This window comes from Cygnus olor, chromosome 2 (genome assembly GCF_009769625.2).
Source record: "Cygnus olor isolate bCygOlo1 chromosome 2, bCygOlo1.pri.v2, whole genome shotgun sequence".
NCBI classification, from domain to species: domain Eukaryota; kingdom Metazoa; phylum Chordata; class Aves; order Anseriformes; family Anatidae; genus Cygnus; species Cygnus olor.
In genome coordinates this window covers 60719016-60741622 of record NC_049170.1, presented here as the reverse complement: position 1 = coordinate 60741622, position 22607 = coordinate 60719016, and the positions used below count along the sequence as shown (strand labels likewise).

The following is a 22607-nucleotide window of genomic DNA, read 5'->3' as shown; positions in this document are numbered from 1 at the left end:
TTGCTCTAATAGAAGCAAACAATGAAACACTTGACTTCTGCTAGCACCCTTGTTATTAAAAAGGATTTATTACTGTGACGTCTAAATCTTGTGGCTGTCAAGGGCAGCTTGAGGGCATGCCTGACGTGCAAGGCCCTTGAGGTTTCAAAAACCGAGGTGGATTATTTTTTTCAATTCCACAATTTATGACTGAAAATAGTCCTAAATCCCCACTCTCGGGGGAACATGCTCCCTCCGGGTTAGCCCCGACACGTCCCTCACTCCAGAGGGATGGAGAAGAAAGGGTCACATTAAGCATCCCATTCACACCCCTTTCCCCGCTACTGCCCAGCCCCCTCGGCATGGCAGGAGAGCCCGGCCTCCCCGTCCCGCCTCCCTCAGGAAGGAGGCTGTAGGGCCGCGCCCGCACTCAAGATGGCTGCCGGCTTCCCATGTGTGGGACGGGCTCTGAAGCCGGGCACCAGAAGGTTAAGATGGCGGCTCTCTACCGGCGGCCTCCGCGGGGCCTGCCCTCGGCCAACATGGCTGCCGCCCCCTATTGCTTCCGTCGGCAGTGAAGCCAGCTCGCCCTTAGTTAAAATGGCGGCGCCCTGGTGAGGGAGCTGTGGTGAGGGGTCAGGGCGCGGGGCTGGCAGGGCGGCGGGGCGGGTGAGAGCCGGGGACCGGTGAGCAGCCGGGGACGGCTAGGGGAGGCCGAAAGCTTCTTGCAGCGCGGTCACCCCGGCCCGGGCCGAGTGGGGTGGGCCGCGGCCCTTGCGAAGAAGGCGGCGAGGAAGGGTGCAGCGGCCGGGCGGCGGGCCGGGGGTTAGTGTCCGCAACGAGAGCGGTCTGCGGTGGTGGGCTGGTGCCGTGCCGAGGCAACGCCTTGCGAGTCTTGGCGTGGACAGGGCTTGGGAGCTCGCCATGCGCCTGCCGCAGGGGAAGTCTGAGGGTTTTCAGGAGTCAGGTGTATAGCTCCGTCTGTTCAACTCATTTTTGATACACTCAACAGTTTCTTCTCTTTTCCACACATACAGAAATGCTCAATTGCTGTACTTTGTTGTTCCTTCTCTGCCCTGAGTTCAGGGGCTATTTGTGATACCGAATTTTAAGAATTCACCCTGGAGCTAACAAGCTGTCACTTAATAGAGATGGCTTAACTAAATATGAATCTGGTAGCAAGTGTTCTACCATGCCAGAATATTTTGAAACAGTAATTTCTTAAGCCTGAAACGCTGTTGTAAAGTTGTAATAATTTGGATGTTTTCACTGTTACGTGATTGGACACTGAAAGGGATAAGAGATGAAGCAGTTCACCTTAGTGATCTGTGTGAACTGTAAGAAAAGCTGAAATTCTTGTACCTGTTGTTTAACTGCTTAATCTCTCCTTAAAGATTGAGTGTAATAATAATAGAAATTGTGAAAGCTTTGCTGAAGATAAAAGTGGTGTATAATGATCCCAAAAGTGAGAGTTCTTGTCAGTTCCCTGTACTGATTTTAACAAGTAATTGCAAGAAACAGCATTCTGTGGGTTGTAAGAATTTCTACCAATTTAATTAGTTATGAATGGCCTCTTAAGTTTTTCTCAGTGCAAAAAATGAAATAATCTCATAATTCTTAAATAAAAATATTATTATGAGTAAAGAATTAGCAAGTTCTGTTGTAAAGGGAAGAAGACAGAATTGGATTATGTTAAGCATTTGGCATAACCAGGAAACTGAAAATCAAAGGTGAAAGTCCTTGTAAGTTATCAAGGTCAGAACACGGCAGGCAATTAGATATCTCTAAAATTTAAAGCACTTTGTGGAAGCTGTATGGGATTATTTGTTGGCTGCTATCAGAATCAAGTTATAAATTGTTTCTGCCTGCTGTTCAGGTACTAGCAATATTTAGATATGTTAATTTGATATGTGTGTTACTGCCAGAAGAAGAAGGAAAGAAATTACTGTCTTAAATTGTCTTTGTAAATCAAGTAAGTTGCTTTACCAGTGATAATTTGTCTGTCTTCTTTTGACAGATGTGCCCCAATGGTAAATGATACTCACTTTCCATGGGGAAACAAGTGTACAGGTTGAATAATCAGCTCCTGAAATGGCTTCTCTTCAGACCTCACATTTTTTTTGCCTATACTTCCAAAATGATGCTTAGCCAGAGGGACTTCTGAGAGTTTCTCAGTGTTTGGTTTACCACACAAACAGAGGTTAGAGTCATTGCTGCTGCAATGTCCTGGGTACAAGTTGCAGTCAACCAATCCAATGAAGATATATTTGATGAAGATGCAGACGAGATGTGTGTAGTACAGAAAGAATGGAACAGCACCATGAAAAAAAGATTGAAGGTATTTGTATAACCATGATGTTTATAGTTGTCTTAAGCATTTTAGATTTACTGATACATACCTTGCTATATATGTGGCTGACTTAAATGGAAAACTAAGAATGGCTGCATAAAAGTTACTGTGGCACGGTTTCTTCTGAATGTCAAGATGATTGAGTAGGGAGTTACTATTCTAGTATCCTGTCAGAACAAACTAGCATTTTACCTAAAAGACATTGCATCCCTCTGCACAACCATGCACATTTCTGAAAGGCAGCACTAAACTGATGTGCACTATTTGTTTCATACTTGTAGGTATGCCACTAGTAAATGTGGGACAATGTAGTTAAACAATGCTAACAAAGAATGCAAGGTGTTGGTTTTTAAGTAGAGTTCTTAAGTACAGTAGAGAGATTTAAGATGTGATTCCTTGTGGAACCACTGTTGCTCATTGCAGTCTGTGTGGTTCTTTGGCTTATTTTTTCTCTTAGTGAAAAATATATTTTATGAAAGGAGAGAATAAAACAAGTACACAAACCTGGATTTCTTTGACAGATATGTTATTATTCACAGTGGGACCAGTAGGGTTCATCTGTGTGTGGGTGAATAACATTTGGCTGAAGAACATGAATAGAACCTGTTGTGTGTGCCATTGGTAAGGGGCGTTTACAAGACAACTCTTACATTATTCTCCAAGGAAAAGTTTCCTAAATTAGAGGCCCTTATAAGACTGGTTTTCTTTTGTTCTTACAGAAATTCCTCTGGAAATTTTCTGAGTAGGTACTACAAAAATCATAAAATTTCTTGAGGTCAGAGCTGTATGTTGGACAAAATAAAGCAATATTCCTATTCCTGGCTGTTTTCTTAGCAAGTCCACCATGATTCTCTCATGATCAAATAGAAGTTTGCAGTCTTACAAGTTGAAAAGAGTTAATAGTTATTCTACATTGTGTACTAACATGATTAGAGGATAAATAAATTAATTTGCATCATAATCATTAGCTGTTTCTTGCAGAAAGCAGTCACAATATTATGTATATTTGTATATGACTCACCAATCACCATCTTTTTTCCTGTGTAAATCTTGAATTGTTTGAAGGCTCCATAATTAGTTTTGTAACAGATAGATAGATTATGGGTAGGTGAGTACCTCTGCTAATGGGGAGGTTTTGCAGCCTATGTATTTTTAGATGTCTAGAAATCTGTATGAACTCTCCAATGAGTTTTTCATAAGGGTCATCACAAAAGCAAGAGTGCTTTCCTGCAGATTTGTCTTATTTTTGATGTTTCCAAAAAATGCTCTCTATTTCTGACCTAGCTGGGATCCTTTGGGAAAAGGACTGGATCTTAACAGATCGGTAAATGATAACGCACTGTGTGTTTAGGTTTGGCAGTGGGGGTATATCTGGGAGGGATGTTCAAGTCACAAAGCTGTAATTTAAGAGACTGACTGAGTACTTGTTTAAGCTTTTCTGTTCGTATGAAATGTTCATAGGTCCAGTTGTGCGCAGTCTGAAAAACCTGTTTCACCACTTCTATTATAGGAGGGCTTTAGGGATGGTGTTGAGGCTGGCAAAGAACTTGCACTCCAAGAAGGCTTCAATCAAGGTTACAGAGAAGGTGCTGAGCTGATGGTTACATGTGGCCAGTTCAGAGGAACCCTGAAGTAAGTTATGAACCTTTTAGGATTGTGTGCATGTGAAATGTGTGTGTGCAGTGGTGCTTTCTTTGTTTTGATTTAATTTTAAAATTGCATTGTAAGTCTGTCCAAAGTGAGCAACCAGAGAAGTCTCAGCTCAGGTCTTCAATACAGGCAATTAACTACAAGGGTGTGGAAAAATCCTCCTTCAGTTGCTTTTTGAAAACTCAGTTTACATCTTAAAGCTTAATATTCAGTTCAACTGTGTGAATTTCCCAGAAAATGCAAATGAAACATACATAAGCTTTTATATAGCAATGTGCTATATAAATATATAGTATTCGATATAACATATATAACATTCAATATAATATTGACTTAATATTAATTCACATTATATAATACAGTATTCAATAACTGGAGATCCATGTGACTATTTGTAATGACTTTTTTTTTTCTTCACTTTTCAGTGCTCTCTCATCCTGGTGTCACCTTAATGGACATAATTCTGCTTTAAGTAAGATAAAAAATCTTCTAGATGTGGTTGGAAAGCATGAAGATGATCTACTTAAGTGTCTGAATTCTATCCAACAACAGCCACATGTTGGAGACATTTTAAATGCTGTTCAGGACATGGACCTGAGTCATGCAGCTCCAGCTGGGACAAAGTACGATGAAGTTAACACCAAAAAACATGAACACGTTGGCAGCTCTGCTGAAAACTATTGTAGAAATATTGGTGAGGATGGTTCCTTGCAGTCTGAGTGCAACAAGGCAAAACTCTGTACAGATCCTGAAAGGTCAAACCTTGCTTGGGTTAAAAAGCAAACTGTTTCTCTAGTAGAGCAGCTGGGTTTATCGCTGGACATACTCCATCATGTCCACCAACTGGAGCTTTAGTTTTTCTGTTTCATGGTATTTAAAATTATCTCAGCTGGATTGGATTCCCAATTTGAGGATCAGTTCACTTTAGGGAAGTCTGATTCCGATACTTCCCAACGGAGGTTATTTTTGTAAATCTTACCTTGCTTCAGCTCGTGGCCAAAAAACCTTGGTTTTCTTCCTAAATATAACTTTCACAGAAAGGGAGATAATCTTAAAAGCTCTCCAAAGATTTACTAAACATGTCTCTATTCTGTGACAGAATGTGTCATTTCACCCTTACTTTCTCTATTGGTATCCTTTTGGAAATGGAGCAGGTCCCTTAAAAGCCTCCTCAAATATACAAAAAAAAAAAAGCCCAGTGCTATCGACAAGTTATTATTGCAGAATAAGCTGCTGTTGATGACATTCTAACTGTGCAAAATAGAACAGGATCTGCTGATTTCCAAAGTACTGTAACTCTCCTGATTACTATATTTAAAAAAAAAAAAGAATTTTTCACCTTTTGTCAAATTCTTACTCTTGCCTTTTGTAACCACTATGGAGTGCTCTTTCACAGTTAAAATGATTTTTTTCCTCTTCATACAGTTCTATTTATTTCAGTTTTGGTGGAAGCACACCCCTCTTCTCAAATGCTGAACTACTGACAATACCATTGTTTTGCTGTTCTAACAACATACTATCTGCTATTACCCTGTTAAAACCCATCTATACATTCCTAGTCTAATGAATTTTCTTGTGTTATTTTGGTATTTATTTTGCAAGTCCTTCAACTCTCTTCCCTTCGTTCCCACAGTTTTCCCCAAACTCTTAAAGGAAGACAGGCTTATTCACCTTCTCTTAGAAGCATGGTCAGCCACAGATGCATCTGACAACTTTGTATTTCTGTGCCAACCTTCCGTATTAGACTCCTTTTCCTGTTGCTTGCCTAAACTATAGCTGCAAATTCCTTTGGTTAGGAAGTCTTGTCTTTGTGAATAGCTGTCTCTGTTTCAGAGTAATTAAACTGATTTACATTAAGTCAGAAGTTCAGTTGTTTTATGTTGCTTTTAACTTTCTTCAGTGTCTGAGACAAACCTAAACTTTGAACAACTGACTTAACTATAACTAAAAAAAAATATAAAACTGTTTTGTGATTATTTTATTTTTACTTTGAAGCTATAAAAAGCCAAGGCACAAATTACGTGATTTTTTTTCAGAGAATGAGTTTATAACTTTCTTATTAAAGACTATTGTCCTGCCCTGGAGTTAAGCTGTAAGTTTGGTTGCTATTCCATACCACTTCTGCATTAGGAGAAGATGGAACTGTGCAATTAAGAGTCTCACGTTGAACTTGTCACTGAAATAGTGGAATTGAATAAGGCTGTTTGCATGTATTACATATGTACAGAATTGTATATATTTTTCTCTATTTATTTAACATAATGCTGACATTGATAAACATTTTCTACAGGACATATGTTATGTTATAGCCTGCATCATATAAATCAAACTGAAATTTCTTCTATACAACAGTAAGATATGATGCAATCAAAAATAAAGGTTACTAGAGAAGTGTTAAACATTCCAAATTTGGAAGTTTAAAAGTGTAAATTCAAAACTATTACTTCTCTGTAGTTAGTAGTGTATAAACAGGAAACTCCATTCAGAAATCGCTAGGTAGACAATGACCTTGCCAAGTTCTCTCCAACTACTTCTGCAAAAGCAATCTACGCCTGAGAAAGCATTTCTTTCTTGTTTGATTATTAAACAATAGGTTATGTGTTTCACATATCTTTCATAACAGCTTCTGTACTAGCTGTGGAAGTACTTTCCTCCACTCTGCATGAAGTTTCCATGCTGACTGTGGGGTTACTTTTTTCTGTGTTATCACCCAAAGTTTCCGATTTGGCTGTGGAGAGATTTTCTTTTGGGCTGTCCGGAACACTTTGCTTATCTGTTACTACCAGATCTTGATGACCAGCCATAGAAGGACTTTCTTCAAGACTATTTAAATCAGTAATTTGCTCACATGCTGGTTCAGGTTTTTGTTTTGTGTCTACTTGCATGTCTTGTGTTTCACTGTCGGCTTCCACCTTGGCAGCATTCCTGAAAATAGCTCTCATGACAACTGGGACTGACATGCATCTAAAAGAGGAAATGAAACATTAGTCACTACTACAGACTTAACCCATTCTTCAAATTAGTACTTCTTTTTTTAAACTGTGGCTGACACCTATATGATATCCTTCATGACAAACAGCATCCCTCCCTCCTTGCTTTTTGTCTCTATAACCTAATAGGATTATATTGTAACTACAATACTACCTACATATGTTATACTGGAAACGTACTTTGATGTAACAAATTCAAGCACTGAATCTTTCAGCTTACCAGTGCAAAGACATTTTGACAGAAAGAGTAAGAAGTGTTTGGAAAAAAAGTTTTAATGAAAAATCTCATAATGTTGAAATATACTCATTTTCACTGAGATTTAATTGTAACTTTCATGTTTTGGATGAGATGGGTACAGAGCCTTTCTTCTCTAAACTGGTATCTACACTAGAGGGTGTTTATTTTGTGTGGTTTTTTTTTCTCCCCTATTCTACCAGGGGAAGTATGTGGTTCTAGGAATAGCATCTAGTGTCTTGTGACTTAGGACAAGGCATGTTAACTAAAAGGATTTGAAATCCAACATGCATTGATTTTGCTGTCAAATACTTGTGTACTAACTTATGCAAAATGAATTTGTGCTCAGTCCTTTCTCTAGCATATGCTACAGCAGCTGGCCTTTCTTGGAATTTTGGTTTCAGGAAACGTGCCAGAGATGGTGTTGTAGACATACATTTTTAAAGAGAAGCACTGGCTGATGTTAGGTAGATGTAGAAAGAGTCCTTTTCATGCTATTCTATTTGTTGTACTACACACAAATTCTACCGGAAAGAAACATCAATGATGAAAAGCATTTGTTTTTGAAAGAATTACTTATGATACTAAACTCATTATTACAACCTTTTACTAAAGTGAATTTGTCTGGTCAGCTGAGTCTATGGCATTGTAAATGCACATGGCATTTCCACTGAATGGACATAACATTTATTCTAACTGCTGCGAAATGAAACTACTTACCGCTTCACAGCTCTGGATATAAAGCCATCACTAGAATTCAGAGTTGGATCTCGAGGATTTAAATGAAGGCTACATTGGACTTCTCTGGAGGTTACAACATCAATTATCACTAAGCAAGAATAGAATATAAGTATTTCAAAATAAACATTTTTATAAAAAATGAACACTTTGATTCTGATACTTCAAGAAAGGTAAGACTGGCCAGTGGGTAGGGGGCTTGCAGCAATGCTCTTGCACAAGGCTCGTTTTTTTTCCTAATATGCTAACAATCAGTAATGGAAGTTGATTTTTTTTTTTTTATTAACTGCAGGCCAAGACAGATACTGGACTTAAGTATTTGCATTTACTTTGTTTTGTTCTAAGTACAGAGCCTTTTTAGTAAGCAATTTATACAAAAGTGCTACTTCATGTTTTTCATGGGGTTGCGCACCATTAAGTGTAGCCCTTAGAATGTATTTGTAACTGAGAAGCATAGTGCAAGAGCCTCTATAAAACCAGCGTTCTTGTCAGCCTAATAAAAAGGCCAATGACAATTATTTCACACATACCACAGGCTAAGTTCTCCTTCATAGGATGAAGGAAGAAGACAGAAAAGCTGGTGTTCTTGTGTGGTGCCACTTCAAAATAAAGCAGTTCTGAATCATCTAAAAATAAAATTACTAATTAGAGGTATCCCCCCCAATGAGCCTGGGCTCTTTTTGGCTGAATCACATGCCAGAATTTTAAAAATAGTGATACAGTAGAATCTAATCATTCATTACTTTAGCAACATAATTCACCCTTCTAGAAGTGTCAGGCCTAGCAGAAGTTTGTGTGGTTTTTTTTTTAATATTCAACAGAGTATAACACTAGAATTAAGGATTTTTGATCATTTAAAATACTCTGCAAATAAGACAGCTTTGGGAAGGGAGCAGTAAATCTATTAACACCCAGTTTAGAGCTAGTTTCTCTCTCATATTCTGTCATTACTTCCAACCACACAATTTACCTCCATTTATATGCTTCTCAGAGACACAGCTGCTAATAAGACTGTTGTATGCCATTTGATGTCGAAGAATTTCTATTACGTCAGGCACGCACTTTGGATGGGTAAATGGAATTTTACTGACCAAGGCTCCTGCTAAATCTGATTTTGCTGAGCCCGTGTTTATGAAGTAACAGTGCTTTGGGCAATCTGGAAGAGACTGAAGAACAAATACGGTGATATTTGAAGCACTGGAAACAAGAAAATAACAAGAAAGAATTAAGGCCCAATGTTACCAGGTGATTGCACAATCTGACAGCAAAAAGAATTTGGGAAGGCACACTTCTAGCAAGCCCATCACCTGTCTCTATATTTCGATAGAAGTATAATCTATAGATAGAAGCTAAATGAGATCCATTTCACTCGCAAATGCATCCAGATTAGGGAAATATACCTTGAGCTACAAGCCAAGTACTCAGGAATTCAAATCCAATTCTTCCAACAACTCTTAAGAGACCTGTAGACTGTAGAAATGTTAACAACTAAGATATTTTCTCACAGGAGAATGACATAGTAATGCTATTTGATTGTTGTACAAATAGGATAGCAGTTTTGCTCTTCAGGGCATCATCTGTTGGTCCTTCCTCCAGCACTGCTGCTGTCTTTAGAGAAGCATTTGGTGAGAATATCTCCGGATGATTCAGTTGAAGAGGAGAAGTAGAGGACATAGTAAGAAAAATCTGCCACCTGTTTGTGTTGACAGTGATTTTATGATAAAATTGGAAGTGCAATATTCTGTTATTTACTTCAGGATACCAAATGGGAGCTATCACCTTAAGAACAGGTCAGGGCAGTTAATTAGCCAGGTCTATATTAAGAAAAGCTAGAGAAGAAAATAGAAGAGCTTTTCCCTGTGTGTCTACAGAACAGAAGGATTTTCTCTGTTTCTTTCAAGGTTAGACTTCTATTTAGTAACTTATTTCTAGAAATAAAATCTTTAACTCAGAGAAAAAAATCTCTCATCAAGTATTAGTATTTTACAGAACTGTTGAAGTTACAGAGCTTTTCATGTTTCACTAATAGAAATAAAAACATCTTCCTATCTTACAAGTTATAGAAGAGAACTTTACTACTTTATTTTAGCATGGTGTAAGCTCACTACTACCTTCAGTATCACCCCACAGCACAAAAACTATATAGGCAATAAGCTTAATGATGCTGCTAATAGAAGAGAAAGAGGTGTCCTTCCATTGCCATTAATTGTGTTTACTGTCTATATAGATACATATCTCTTTGAAGCTTGTCTTGTACATGAAAACTCTTAAAAGAGAAGCCATTTACAATTAAACAAACATGGCTCCAAGTAATAATTGACATCACAATTGTATTGCCTTACACTTTTCTTCCTGCTACTTCTACTAAAAGAAATCGATATTCTTGGTGTTATTCAGTCAAGAAGCCTGTTTTTGTTAAAGCAGTGATAGACATGTGGTGTGATAAATATCTTCAAAAGTCCAAGTAAGGACCATCTTAGGATTTGCTTCTCACACTAGCAAGTTTCCTTCTTTTTAAGGATAAAAGTTTTGAACAATATATAGAAGAGTAAATATCCTGAGTTATACATAGATAAATTAGTATGACTTCAGCAGATATGAATACAGTGTCTTGTTAATGAATATGAGAAGTTCATTTACTTTAAAGAATTTAATATTATTTCCTAAATAATTGAACTATTTCCTAAACAGTATTTAAATGCCACTGGTATTCTGGGAAGGATTCTGCATTGTTTGCTGATAGAAAAATATGTTTCAGGATATTCATTGAAGAAGGGTAGCGTCTTTCAAATAGTCTACTCACCACAAAGAAACGGGATTTGTGTGTAAACAAATCTTCACTGCATTTTTCCTTAAGGGTAGACTGAACAATCAGCTCATATAGAGGAGCTAGTTTCAAGCCAGTAATCTGAATTCCTGAAAACAGATGACTTTTATTAGCTTTTAGATTATGTCTGGGCATGAAAGCTAGTATTTAAAAACAAAAGTTTTGAAAATGCACAGACATAAGTAAGATGAAAACATTAACCTCCCATCTTATTTCCTCTTTTGCTGATGGTAATCAGCAACTATGAGACATTTTAGAAAGTGCTAACAAGTTTGCCTCAGCTGCTAAAATGTTACACGTGGGTTGATAGAAGACTTCCTAAGTCATCATCCAGTTCTTACTCTTTATTTCCATACGCTAATGTAGTAAGTAAGCAGTGAGCAGTCACAGAAGCACTTAGTCTTAAAAATAATTGTAACATGCCTGTGAGTCTCTGTATCTCTTCAATGCTGGATGAGGACATAGGAATAGGCTGGTGAAACTTCAACAGAAAATAAGCAGACAAATCCATGCTGAGTTCATCAGTCAGTGGCAAAAAAGCAGGGTTGCTGGAGGGGGAAAAAAAAAAGAAAGGTTGTTACAGAAATTGATATAACAAGGACTCAGTGCAAGGCCACAGTCAGGTCTCTAGTGGTTTACTATGATCCATACTTTTTCTGCTTCGAGAAAAGTTTGACTTTTAAAGTGCAAGTACAGCCCTTGTGTTTTAAAGCAAGCTTAATGTGAAGACTGGCAGAAAGGTAGAGTGAGCCGTGGGAAACTGAGGAACAGTGCACAGGAATGTTTGCTCTAAATCAGTCTAAGGTGATTTATTTTGGAGAATTACTTCAGACTTTTCCTCCAAGCTCGTACTGAAGTAGTGAGAGATGAGGTGTCAGTATCTGTGATGGGATGACAAACTATATGGTTTAGGTATAATATCCCTCGATACATGCTTCATTTATTCTGAAACTGTGTGGGAGTTGCTTGTTGAATACTAGGAGGTTAAGTAATATTACCCCAATAGCTTCTTCTGGCTTCGAATCTATGAACAAATCCATAACTCTATGTAGCTGACACAGTTAAATATGAACACAATAATTTTTAAGTCCACTTGGAAAACAGTAAAAGCCACAGGTATAGCTATGGTATAGCTATGGGAGATAATGCTATCAATAAAACAGAGCTTCCTGGGCTTAACAGCGAGTTGTGTATCCATTCTATTAGCAGAGACTAAATGTAAGTTACGCTGGGGTTAGTACCAACAGTTTGTAAATCCTGGGGTTAGTACCAACAATTTGTAAATCCATTTCCATATTCAGAAGTATCCAGAACCTCACCTGTCTTCTCCAGGTTGAGAATCTAGTAGTGGAGAAAGAGGAAGTTTGTGGAGCATATCTGTGCCTTCAACAGTTACATCTATTTTTGCTCCACATACCTGGGAACCTGGGGGAGAAAGGCAACTGCGTTATTTTCCCCATGGTGCTGTAGATTAACCCTATGTGTATGAAACACACGTTGGTAAATTCATGTAAAGATCAGGTCCAACCAACTGGCACAATACCTGGGCAGCAAGGAGAAGCTTGCACAGACCACACCTAAATGGCCAAAGTTGCCCAGTGGTGGTCGCAGCAATACCTGGGGCATGTCATGGAACAGATCAACTAACCAGCACTGTTTTTTTTATTTATTTATTTATTTATTTATTTATTTATTTTTCTGGCTAGGTGGTTATTTTGTTTGATACTGCTCTTACTTCAGTCTGTGTCAACAGTAAAGCAGTTTGCTGATGGATGTTATAACTGTCCTGAAGTGCTACAAATAAATCATTCTACTAAGCTAAAATTTGAAATCAAACTTGTTCCACTTCACAAGAAATGACAGCAAAACAAACAAAAACAACATTCTAGTTCTGCAAGGAAACTCTAATATAAAGCATGGTTTTACTAAAATTTCTGACTTATTTCTGAGTTTTATTAATGACCTTTGCTTAATGAAACAGGTAGTGCTGAAAAAGTTGTTACATTATTTAGTTATTTCTGGTTTTCTAGCTTTACCAGGATTGAGCTCTGCTTCCAGAATTTGATATGGAGAAATGTAAAATTCAATGTTCATAGGAGTTCCTGAAGAGTTAAAAAAAAAAAAAGTTACTACACACATCAGTAGAGGAAATCTGTTGGGTATCTTGATGCAAAGAGAAAAAAAGAAAAATGCAGGATGGGCAGAAGGGGATGCCTTATAACAGTGTATCTCTAACTATAGCATATGTTCAAATCACAGCATTTTACAGCTAAACCCTCAGCATATGAAGTCATCAGACATCTTTCAAAAGATTAGATTGTTTCTCTCTTGCACAATAACCTATTGTTCAGTCTTAAAAAAAAAATATTAGCTGAACTGCTAGCTTTCAGCAACAAGTCTGAAATACAAGGGGAAGCCATAATACTTGCATAAGGGACCTTCACATCAAGCTGTGCAACGGCATAGTAATAGCATGTATTAGAAGTACCTTTATGAACTATAGTACATCAATAATCAAAGCTCACTATTGGTGGGGCAGATGAGACAAAAAAAAAAAAAAGAAAACTTATCAGCTGAATGTATTTGACTTTTAGGCAACATCAGGGCTGCCACCACTGCCATCTCATGGTTACTCCCAAAATGTGGTTTCCCACATAACCTCAGAATATCGCTGGCTTTGTTTTCAGGTTTCTGCAACTCGGCGTTGCAGTAATTGATGAACCACCTGGCTGCTTTGTATTTTCTCCTTGTGTATGTCTGTACAGTATCAGAGAATACAAACTCAGCAAATCCATACAACGCACATTTATAATAGAAGATATTTTCTATAGCCAAAGATCAATACAGTGTTTTTTTTTTTAATTATAATTTTTTTGAAGAAAAAAAAAGTCACCTCCAGTTCTTGGCACCAGGTGTCCTACTTTTCCATGAAGTACTTCAGTAACTCTGTTTACATCCTGTGTTCTAGTGCAAAACACATCTTGATTAATGTTTCCTGAGTTGCAGTGCTAGCTAGGTTAATGTAAAGGATAATTTACACCCTTAATCAAAGGGAGATGGTGCTTTCTTGGAAGTAGATCATGTCTCCATTTGTTATGACAGCTTCCAAAACACTATCGTTCCACTCATGCATTAATCCTAGAACTTGGGTTTCCAGCTTTAACCCTGCATCTCAGCTATTTCCAGTTGAAATTTGTTGTGCTGTTTACCCGAAGTGAAGGGTTACAGAAATATTGAAAAGGCTGAGCAAAGAGAGGAAATAACCTGGATAAACTAACTCAAATGGAGCCAATCTCTAGCCTCAAATATGATTGTACTGCTGAATACATATAGACATACAATTATATATAGGTGTGTATTAAAGCTCAGCATACAACTGATGTTGTAGAAGGGACAAATAATCTATTTAACTCATAATATTTACTGAGATATGCATGATTAGCAAGGACAGTGCATTTGTTCATGGAGTTAGTATGCTTCATAAGGGAGCACCGTACAAAAAACAGGCCAAGAATATGTTTCGAGTTGCAGAAGGCCATGCTTGTTGAGGGTATTTTGTAGGCAACATACCAGAAAAAAAATATATATATACATATCAAGGAAAGCACTACCTTCAACTCTACTTTTCTGAAGAGAATGAAAATCACTGTAGAATTACCAGCAGTTTTAAAAGAAATCTGTGCCCATTTATCTATAACCCTGCTCCTAGAAAGGAGAAATGAGAAAAAGAAAGAATATATGTAAAGTTACCACACCCCCTAGTCCTGATTTAAAACTTGATTAGAAAATGAGATATCCAAAGATCAGGACCCCTAAAGATATATTTTACTTCTGCCAAAGGGTGATTTAAAATGACTCCTAACTTGATGATGCACCGTGTGCTCCCAGTGGGTGGTCGCATGCATACACACCCAAGCTGGGCGACCAACCAGTTTCACCACAAACCTCTTAGATAAAGCACAGGAGCTCAGCAGATTATCTTGTTTGGCATGCCTGGAGCTGGCAAACTGCAGAAAGGCTTCCAGCTTTCCAGTGGAAGAAAACTCATTAGCCTTCCACATCCTGCTCTATAATTAGATCAGCTGCCTTGTTTTTTTTTAGTGAAGTGAAGGGGTGGGGGTAGAGGAGAAGGGGGGAAGAAACAGTCTTTGAGTTACCTGTCTAGAAGAGACATTGAATAAAGATCCTTTTCAAGGGACTGCAATGCAAGGTATCCCTTAGCCTTCATTTCACTGGGAGAAAGAGAAGTTAAATTATTGTTTTTTCACTAAACAAAAGCTAGACTATGGATTTTTAAGTTTTTCAAGTAAAAACTAGTTGCAACCTGTTTCCTCGAATTTGATACAGATTTGACAGGTTTTCTAGAATCTTTTCAACGGCATCATAGTTCTTCATCCTACCAATAAAAAACAATTACTACCATGCTACTTAATGAGGTGAATAATACGTCTTTTATATTTAACTTGTTAGAAAAAGCACTATTTCAAACAGAGTGACATAGGCCCCCTCCTTATCAGATCTGGCATGTAGCAGTACTGCTTTTAAGTTTTCTTAGAAGATACCAGGAAATGTGAATCCTTGGTTCTGATGCAAAAAGCAATGTAATTATAGCTGACACTGGTTTAATATGCATTACTGAAAGCAATAAATGTGCACAATATACAAATTTGACAGCTTGATATGTAGCTCATCAGCTGCAAGCACTGTCCCTGATGTTCCAATAAAGCTAGTCATCTAGTTACACTTCCCTAATAGTATGCACTCATACATTGTTCTTTTCATCAAAATATCAATGGCTGTATTAATACTGCTCTTCACAGCACCCTGTGAGAGAGGAAGATCTTAAATACAATTGACAGATAAATCAAGGGAAAAAAAAAGAGACACCTCCCCCACACCCCCCCCAAAAAAAAAAAAAAGAAAAAAAAAAAGAGAGAGATGCATAGGTTTGTTAAGGAGTAGTTCAAACTGCTCAAATACCAGAATTCCTGCAGGTTCTGCCTAGCTGGTTAGATACTGCTGTGACAGCATGGGCTTACCCCCCACGTGTTTACTCATCCGCTTAAATGGATTCTACGTGCCCTGCTGAGCTCCACGGTGCTGCAGTCACACAGAGCTCTGTTCTCAAGTCATGCTTTCAGTACAGGTACGGCTGCAGTGCGGGTCAGCAGACAGACAAAATAAACCTGCCTGGACTTTCACACTGGGACAAATTCCGTCCACACATAAACCTAAGCAAGTCACTCTGCTTCGCCCATGACTCTTTCCAACTGGAAGAGTGGGGAAGCAGGGGAAAGGGAAGGAGGCAGGCATGTAGGTACAGGCACACGCACAGTGCCAGCTTGTGCACTAGGCATAGTTCCTCAGGAGTTTGTAGTTACTTTGAGACTCCCGTGAAAAAATTACACATACAACAAACTGCCTTAGGACCAATTGAAATATTACAGCAGGAGGTGTAGAAGTGATATTTGTACTACATGCCATACTCCAATTAAAACAAGAAGGCAGGTAAGCGGTACCCATAGTACCAACAGTAACTATCTACCACCACTCAGAGAAAAACTGCTGGTAGTTAACACTTATCAGAGTCTAAAACCTGCAAAAATGCAAGTTAAACCTCTAAGAGTTAGCTGTTTATACATATAAGTCTAATATAACTTCATGTAAGAGGAAAGACAGGAGTGGAAAAGATGATTATGCATTACAGGCCCACATAAAAGAGCTGAAATATGCAAGATCAATGATTATTCTTTCCTCTTTATCTTCTCTTTCAATTGTTGGAGTTGAACAAGGCATTTAAATAATAATTCAGTTTCTTAAATATGCTCATTATAGTAAACCTGGAACCTTGATAAGACTGGCTGGGGAACTTCTAATTGGACTCATATGGTGGAGGTCTGATTTGGAACTGCAACTGTTCAGACAGAGCAAAATGTGGTAATAACAAAATCAACACATGTGGGAAGAAAAACAGGTCGTGTATTATCACCTTGCTTTCATTGCTGTGACAGAAGCCTGGAGAATGGGTAGTTAAGACATTTGCATAGGGCCAACACAAAGGATATTTCATATTTGATGGAAGGAGAAGGGGAAAAGTACTATATGGTTTGAATTTGTAAATCTGCCAGTTCTGAGCTGCCATTATTAGTCTGTTTCCAAAACTATGGGTCCAAGTAGTTGTGTAATTCTTGCAGTCAACAGAAATAATAGTATTCAAAGTCTGTGTTTGACTGGCAGCTAGAGTCAATGTACTGGGAACTACTCTTTGCCCACTGCTGCTCATAGAAGTAAATGGAATTTAGCTGTCTTCAATGAAATGACCTAAGAAATAAGTGATGTCTGGAGTACCTTTTCAAAATTGTATTTTATCCTTGAAGTTGCAAATTGGAAGCAGGTAATGATGATAACAATAACCAACAACCTTCCAGTGTGGAGCACGGAAGCCAACTTCCCACATAAAATCCAAAAAAGTGTCAGTTCATCTGTTGTTTTCTGGACTCCTATTATTATTTCCCAATTCTTGCATTGCTTTTTTTTGTTTGTTTGTGTTATTGCACTTAGACTATTTTGTCCTTGACTTCTCCACAGCACTCAGAGAAACAAGACTCAGGAATTCCTTTGCTTTCAAGCAGAGATTCTGCACGTGATTTTTTACCTTAGATGCTCCACCAAGTCATCACAAATCTAGGGGAACAGGAGAGAACAGTTTCATGTTTCTTACCATCATGTATGAAACATCTCTTAAGAATACTTCAGTAGTAACGATAAGATTAACTATTAATTTTAAAATAATGAGTATCTTTAAACAATAACATTATGATAGTTAAAAAATATTAATATAATAACTACAAGAACAAAGACTCTAAGGAGAGCATATAATTAGCACAAACAGTTTGTTTATCTATTTATTCCAGGAAAAAAAAAAATGCATCTTTGCCAGTTTTTCTTTTATTATCAGTTACTGTGCTAAAATTCTCTGGCTATGTATTTTCATCCTAATAGTATTGTCCAGCACTGATTTATTTTATTATCAATAAAATTCCAAACTGTTACATTAATTTGAAGTTAATTTAGTTCATTTTTTCATTTGCAGGCATCCCAGGAATTTCAAGTTTTTCTGTTTAACCAGCACCAATTGTTTAACCAATTGTTTTAACTTTGATCCAAATGATCACCTGTAACTTCAGACAACTGCTGAACATGGTATATGAACTGCAGAGTGATATTTTGCCAATATTTTAATTATAACTTTTGCAAGAAAAAAAAAGATCCTCATTAGCAGGAATGAACATACTTGTAAGACAGAAGAAAGAAAAACAGAAGCTCTGGTAACAGCTCCAATGCATCCAAAGACATGTCCACTGGGAACATACAATGCACTACATCTTGGTAGGAAAGTATTTTAAGACCCTGTTATTTACTGTATGTTTATATCATCAAGTATGAGAATACAAATATTTATGCAGGGTACAACAAACTTCCTACAAGTTGGGCATGTCAGCTGAGTTTTACTGTAACTTTTTAAAATACAGTACTTAATATCTGTAGCAAGTTGTAAGTTTAAGTGAGAGATTCAGGTGCCTGAAAAGGCATCTAGTGTCATGCAGAGGCTAGCAGGTGTGACATGAGCAAGAGAAAGCTGAAGACTTTCTTCATGGCAGCTGGAGGCCAAGTGAGAAACTACAAGGAGGTGATAGACAGAGAAAATTAACTTTACCACGGGAGCCTCTCCAAGGTGAGCCAACTTTGCATCTATCACATTTCCATCCTTCTCCAGTTGCACTTCAATATAAAACATGTCTGATGTTATGTAGCAAGTAGTCCCACTGGGGCTAACATGAGAGTTAAGCCTAAGGAGAGAGTTCAAAAAAAAAGTTTGTGTATCTAAAAGTTCTGTCACATGAAGAAAGGAAATGAGCATAGCTTACTTGGTCATGGGAAGAGACACCAGGGATGCTTCAAAAATAACTCTTCCTTGGCTCAGCTTCTAGAAACTATCCAACCAGGCAATATAACCTTGGTCTGTTCTTTGCATTATTATGTCAGTTTGCTGAAAACTATTTACTTCAGTCTGCTGCTTTGGGACCTAGACATGAATGCCCTCTCTTCACCCAGCAACCTCCTCCACAACAAGCTAATCAAGAGCAGCAGCTATGTCCACTCCAAGTAATACACCCCAGTAAAATACCATGCTACAAAAACACTGTTGACAAGCCATCCAGATAATGTTCCTGAATGGACTTGGAGGCATGCTTGCTCATTTGCATTTATTCATAAACAAACTTACCCTTTTTGTCTGGATAAAGATTCCAATCTGTTCATGACAGAAAACAAAGATTTAGCTGTAAGAAGGGAAATATTATTTAATTAGGTTGCAATTATCAAGAAGGAGAAACATTATTATCCTGCTTTAAAGGGAATGCTTTAGGTAATAAGAAAATAGTATCTCTTGCATGAATTCTTGTTATTAATGACAAGTATGATTAATGAGTGCTGTGCTGGGTAGAACTTCTTCTCAGACTTGGAGAGCAGCTGTAGCCCAAAGGCTTAACCCAAAGATGAGTCACAAGTCTCGTATCATATCCACTTCTGTGTTTGTACATTTGGCCCCATCATGCAGAACATCACCAGTAGAAAGGGATGGGCAGTTTTCATAGAATATTAAACAAACACTCTCAGAGATATCTGATAGCTTGTTACCATTTAACATCCTCTGTATCTTCTCCATGCACAAGAGCAGTGGACTATCTGGATCATTACTAACAGGACATCGAAGTGGCTTATCCTAGCACATTTATGAAAACAAAAGACAGAGAAAGACCCCTTAAATTACCAGCCAAAGAGGAGTATCACTGCCTATAGGATACAGAACGCTGATGCCCAGTCCAATAAAACAGTACGTTTTTCTTTTTGTCAGACACAGAGGTGAGCTATGCTTGTAGATCTCTCTAAAGGGGCAGCACTGAATGGATTTGTGAAGACCCTATTGTGCAGTAATTACATACTGGAGGCCTTTGGTGCAGAAAGCAGCTTTCTGTTCCATTTGCTTTTAGGCTGAATGCAGGCTATGTCTCCTGATGTGAACTGTTTTACCATGTTACTGGAGATCAACTGAGAAAATATGTAGGTTTACATTTTAGGAGAAGTCTGAATGAAAACAAGAGATCAGTAAGCACCATAGGCACCCTTGGTTAGAGTCAGGGTGTAAGTTCTAGTTGAAGATGATATAAACTTCAGTGTTAAGTAAAATCTCCAAGTTTCTCCTCTAGTTCTTGTCTGAAAACTCCTCATACTTCACAGTTCAGTTAACAAAGAACAGTCACTGCTGAAAAGCTTTCAACACTGTCAAAGTCAGGGCATCATTTTCAGAGGAACGCTTTAGTTAAGCATTAAAAAGAGAAGCATGGAAACAAGTGTGACTTTTTATATTAAGCTCATAGCACTCGTGCTAAACTGCCTTTTACAAAGATGACTCTTTATATATAATTTGGCTTTATATACAATCAGTGGCTAAAGAAGGACAGGAAGCATGGACTAACTTAGGTATATCACACTCAAAGAGATTCCAAATGGCATCGTAGGCACATCAGGACAGTGTGTGAAAAAACAGTCCTATGGTAAGAAATAGACTTTACTCACTATGCATATGCTAGTGATAATGTATAGAAACAACCTGAAGTATCAGGCAATCAGTACTAACCCCAGGAGAGTTAAAATAATGCAAGAAACAATTACTGAAGTATTAAAACAATGCAAGAAACTTTTTCATCACTGTTGTAAGAAAAATCAGAAGCCAGCCTTTAATAGGCACTGATTTATTTATCTATTTTTATTGTTATTTTTCTGAGCTAAGCAGTCTTTGAACCAACTTGGCAACTTGCTCTTAGATATCATTCTCTCACCTAACCTGAGATTCTTACCATGCAAAAATGGACAAGTTTCAGAGTTTCAGTCCATGGTTTTTGTTGATATTTTAGATATAACTGTTCCATTAAAGCATTTGTAGAGGTAACTGTCATAGCACCTGAAAAATATCATAGAATCATAAATAATGTTCTAAATATAATCCCATCTACTTGCATTGGCAACTGGAAACATTGGAGGAAAAAATTTAAAACTTGCTAAGATTAATGGTGTTATGCTTCAGAAGAGAGGGCAGGAGAAGATGTTTCAGATGAATTTTGCATATAAATTTCTAATTTTTGTAAGACTTCTGGCAGAAAAAAAATAATGGGGGGAAAGTGTATAGGCAAATAATATTAGATACAGAGATACTGCCAGATCTTCAAGTTGTTCAACAGCTAGCCTTTCTTTACCTATGCATGATCTCATATGCGCATTCCTAATAAATAAAGCAAAGTAAAGTTCCTGATGCACAGGCAGGGAGATTTGAGAGTGATCAGCCAGAGGAAATCAAATCCCTGCAACATGCCCCACACCACGCTCTGCCCCTTAGCACCAGAAGAACCATTGCAAGGTTCTTTTTTGACCTAGGGGGCACAAGAGCTACAGACAACTGTCCCCTTTGAAGCAGCCTAGGACAGGAACCCTTACACCCATTGCACACATCAAGAGAGGAGCGTGGGTGAGGCCTAGCAGCACCTCCCTCCTGCTGAAAAAGCAAAAACCACAATCCCTTAGAAAGGTCATCTCAAAGCCAACCAGAGGAAGGGAAAATAGTGGAACCAACTAGCTCTTGCAAGCACCCCCACCAGGGGAACATTCCCACACATATTCCCACTCACTCATGCCTTAATGCCTGCAGGAGAGCAGCAACTGTAAGCCACCCTGGACCTCCATCTACACCACAAGAAACCAGGGCTCCTACTTGTAGCACCTGCACCAGAGCACTCACAGGTGCTTTGCGAGGCAGGAAGCTTTCTCCCTCACAAAATGGGTTCTCAGGGATTAGTGTTTGAATGAAAGAAGCTTGATAAGCACAGCAGTATCACCTCTGCTAATGTTTTAGAAGGGGTGAGATACCCTGTCAGTAATGCTCTTCAACATCTTGGTCCTAAGGAGAAGACAGAATGTCTGTCCCCATCTTTTCAGAACATGCAGCAGTCTCAGGGAAGTATTTAACTAAAATGCAGGCAGAGGTACGATAGCAAAATTCAATCAGCAAAGTAGGGAAGTGCTCCAAAAGGGAGCTTTCAGTCTAGCTCAGGGCTGTGAGGGGAAAAAATGACTATGGTTTTCTATAATGCTTTCCTTTTGTGACCACCTCCTGTGGCTACTTTCCTTGTACACAGGTATCAATGTACAATGGCCAGGTTAAATCCTGGGCCTTTGTACAGGCACTAGCTTGAAACTTGGTCACTGGTGAATGCCAGGTCTATAGCAAGAAGAGTATGTCTCCTATGTAAACCCCATGTGGGCAGTGTTTCAAGCTGTTTTACAACATGCTTTCTGTTTTCAGCTGTGTCACCAGTCATGCTGCAGTGCCTGAGATAGTCACATAAGATGTAAAGGAGATTACAGAGAAAACTACACATGGACCTGGGAATCCCAGGAGAGTTACAAGGTATGTGCAAAAAAGAAGGTGTTTGTTTACAAACAGAAGGGTGTCAAACATGTAACGTGCTGTCAATGCAGCTGAAAGAATTAAATATTTTAGCATTTCAGCTTTTACAAAGGAGGTGAAAGGTGATCAAGTAAATTGATGATGTAATTGCACACTTGGGGTAGATTTCACATCCCTAAAATTAGCCTGGTTTATGCTTTTACATATTCATTTGTTTTTAAACTGACACTAGAAGTGACAGCAGGTATAATCATGAGCTTTACCTGTGACGTGGCACGTCCATTCAATATTGTTCTTAGCATCTTTAGAGAGGC

At 38.2% G+C, this 22607-nt stretch overlaps 3 protein-coding genes across 7 annotated transcripts; 1 reads left to right on the top strand and 2 right to left on the bottom strand.

Annotated features, from left to right (window-relative positions):
• The first annotated feature begins 379 nt into the window (after positions 1-379).
• Positions 380-7490, top strand: YAE1 (YAE1 maturation factor of ABCE1). Of its 4 annotated transcripts, none has more exons than XM_040548881.1 (4): positions 380-593; positions 1997-2317; positions 3840-3961; positions 4405-7490. In XM_040548881.1, exons 2-4 carry the CDS (start codon positions 2201-2203, stop codon positions 4832-4834), a joined length of 669 nt encoding a protein of 222 aa, XP_040404815.1. In that variant the 5' UTR covers positions 380-593; positions 1997-2200; the 3' UTR covers positions 4835-7490. The 4 variants fall into 4 exon arrangements, with proteins under 4 accessions (XP_040404815.1, XP_040404813.1, XP_040404816.1 ...); XM_040548879.1 differs by having other exon boundaries at positions 399-607; XM_040548882.1 differs by having other exon boundaries at positions 424-593; positions 2178-2317.
• Positions 5569-10854, bottom strand: LOC121065788 (mediator of RNA polymerase II transcription subunit 1-like). The gene is made up of 5 exons (XM_040548884.1): positions 10746-10854; positions 8913-9108; positions 8473-8568; positions 7925-8033; positions 5569-6943 (listed from the first exon to the last, which is right to left on the bottom strand). The coding sequence occupies exons 2-5, from the start codon at positions 8965-8967 to the stop codon at positions 6583-6585; spliced, it is 621 nt and encodes a 206-aa protein (XP_040404818.1). The 5' UTR covers positions 8968-9108; positions 10746-10854; the 3' UTR covers positions 5569-6582.
• A 166-nt stretch (positions 10855-11020) lies between these two features.
• LOC121065414 (mediator of RNA polymerase II transcription subunit 1-like) lies at positions 11021-21563 on the bottom strand. 2 transcript variants are annotated; one of them, XM_040548251.1, is made up of 12 exons: positions 21515-21563; positions 20690-20793; positions 19470-19554; positions 19057-19111; positions 18487-18619; positions 17425-17453; positions 15094-15165; positions 14927-15001; positions 13663-13733; positions 12806-12871; positions 12089-12194; positions 11021-11317 (listed from the first exon to the last, which is right to left on the bottom strand). In XM_040548251.1, exons 1-12 carry the CDS (start codon positions 21516-21518, stop codon positions 11107-11109), a joined length of 1011 nt encoding a protein of 336 aa, XP_040404185.1. In that variant the 5' UTR covers positions 21519-21563; the 3' UTR covers positions 11021-11106. The 2 variants fall into 2 exon arrangements, with proteins under 2 accessions (XP_040404185.1, XP_040404186.1); XM_040548252.1 differs by lacking the exon at positions 15094-15165.
• Between the last annotated feature and the right edge of the window lie 1044 nt (positions 21564-22607).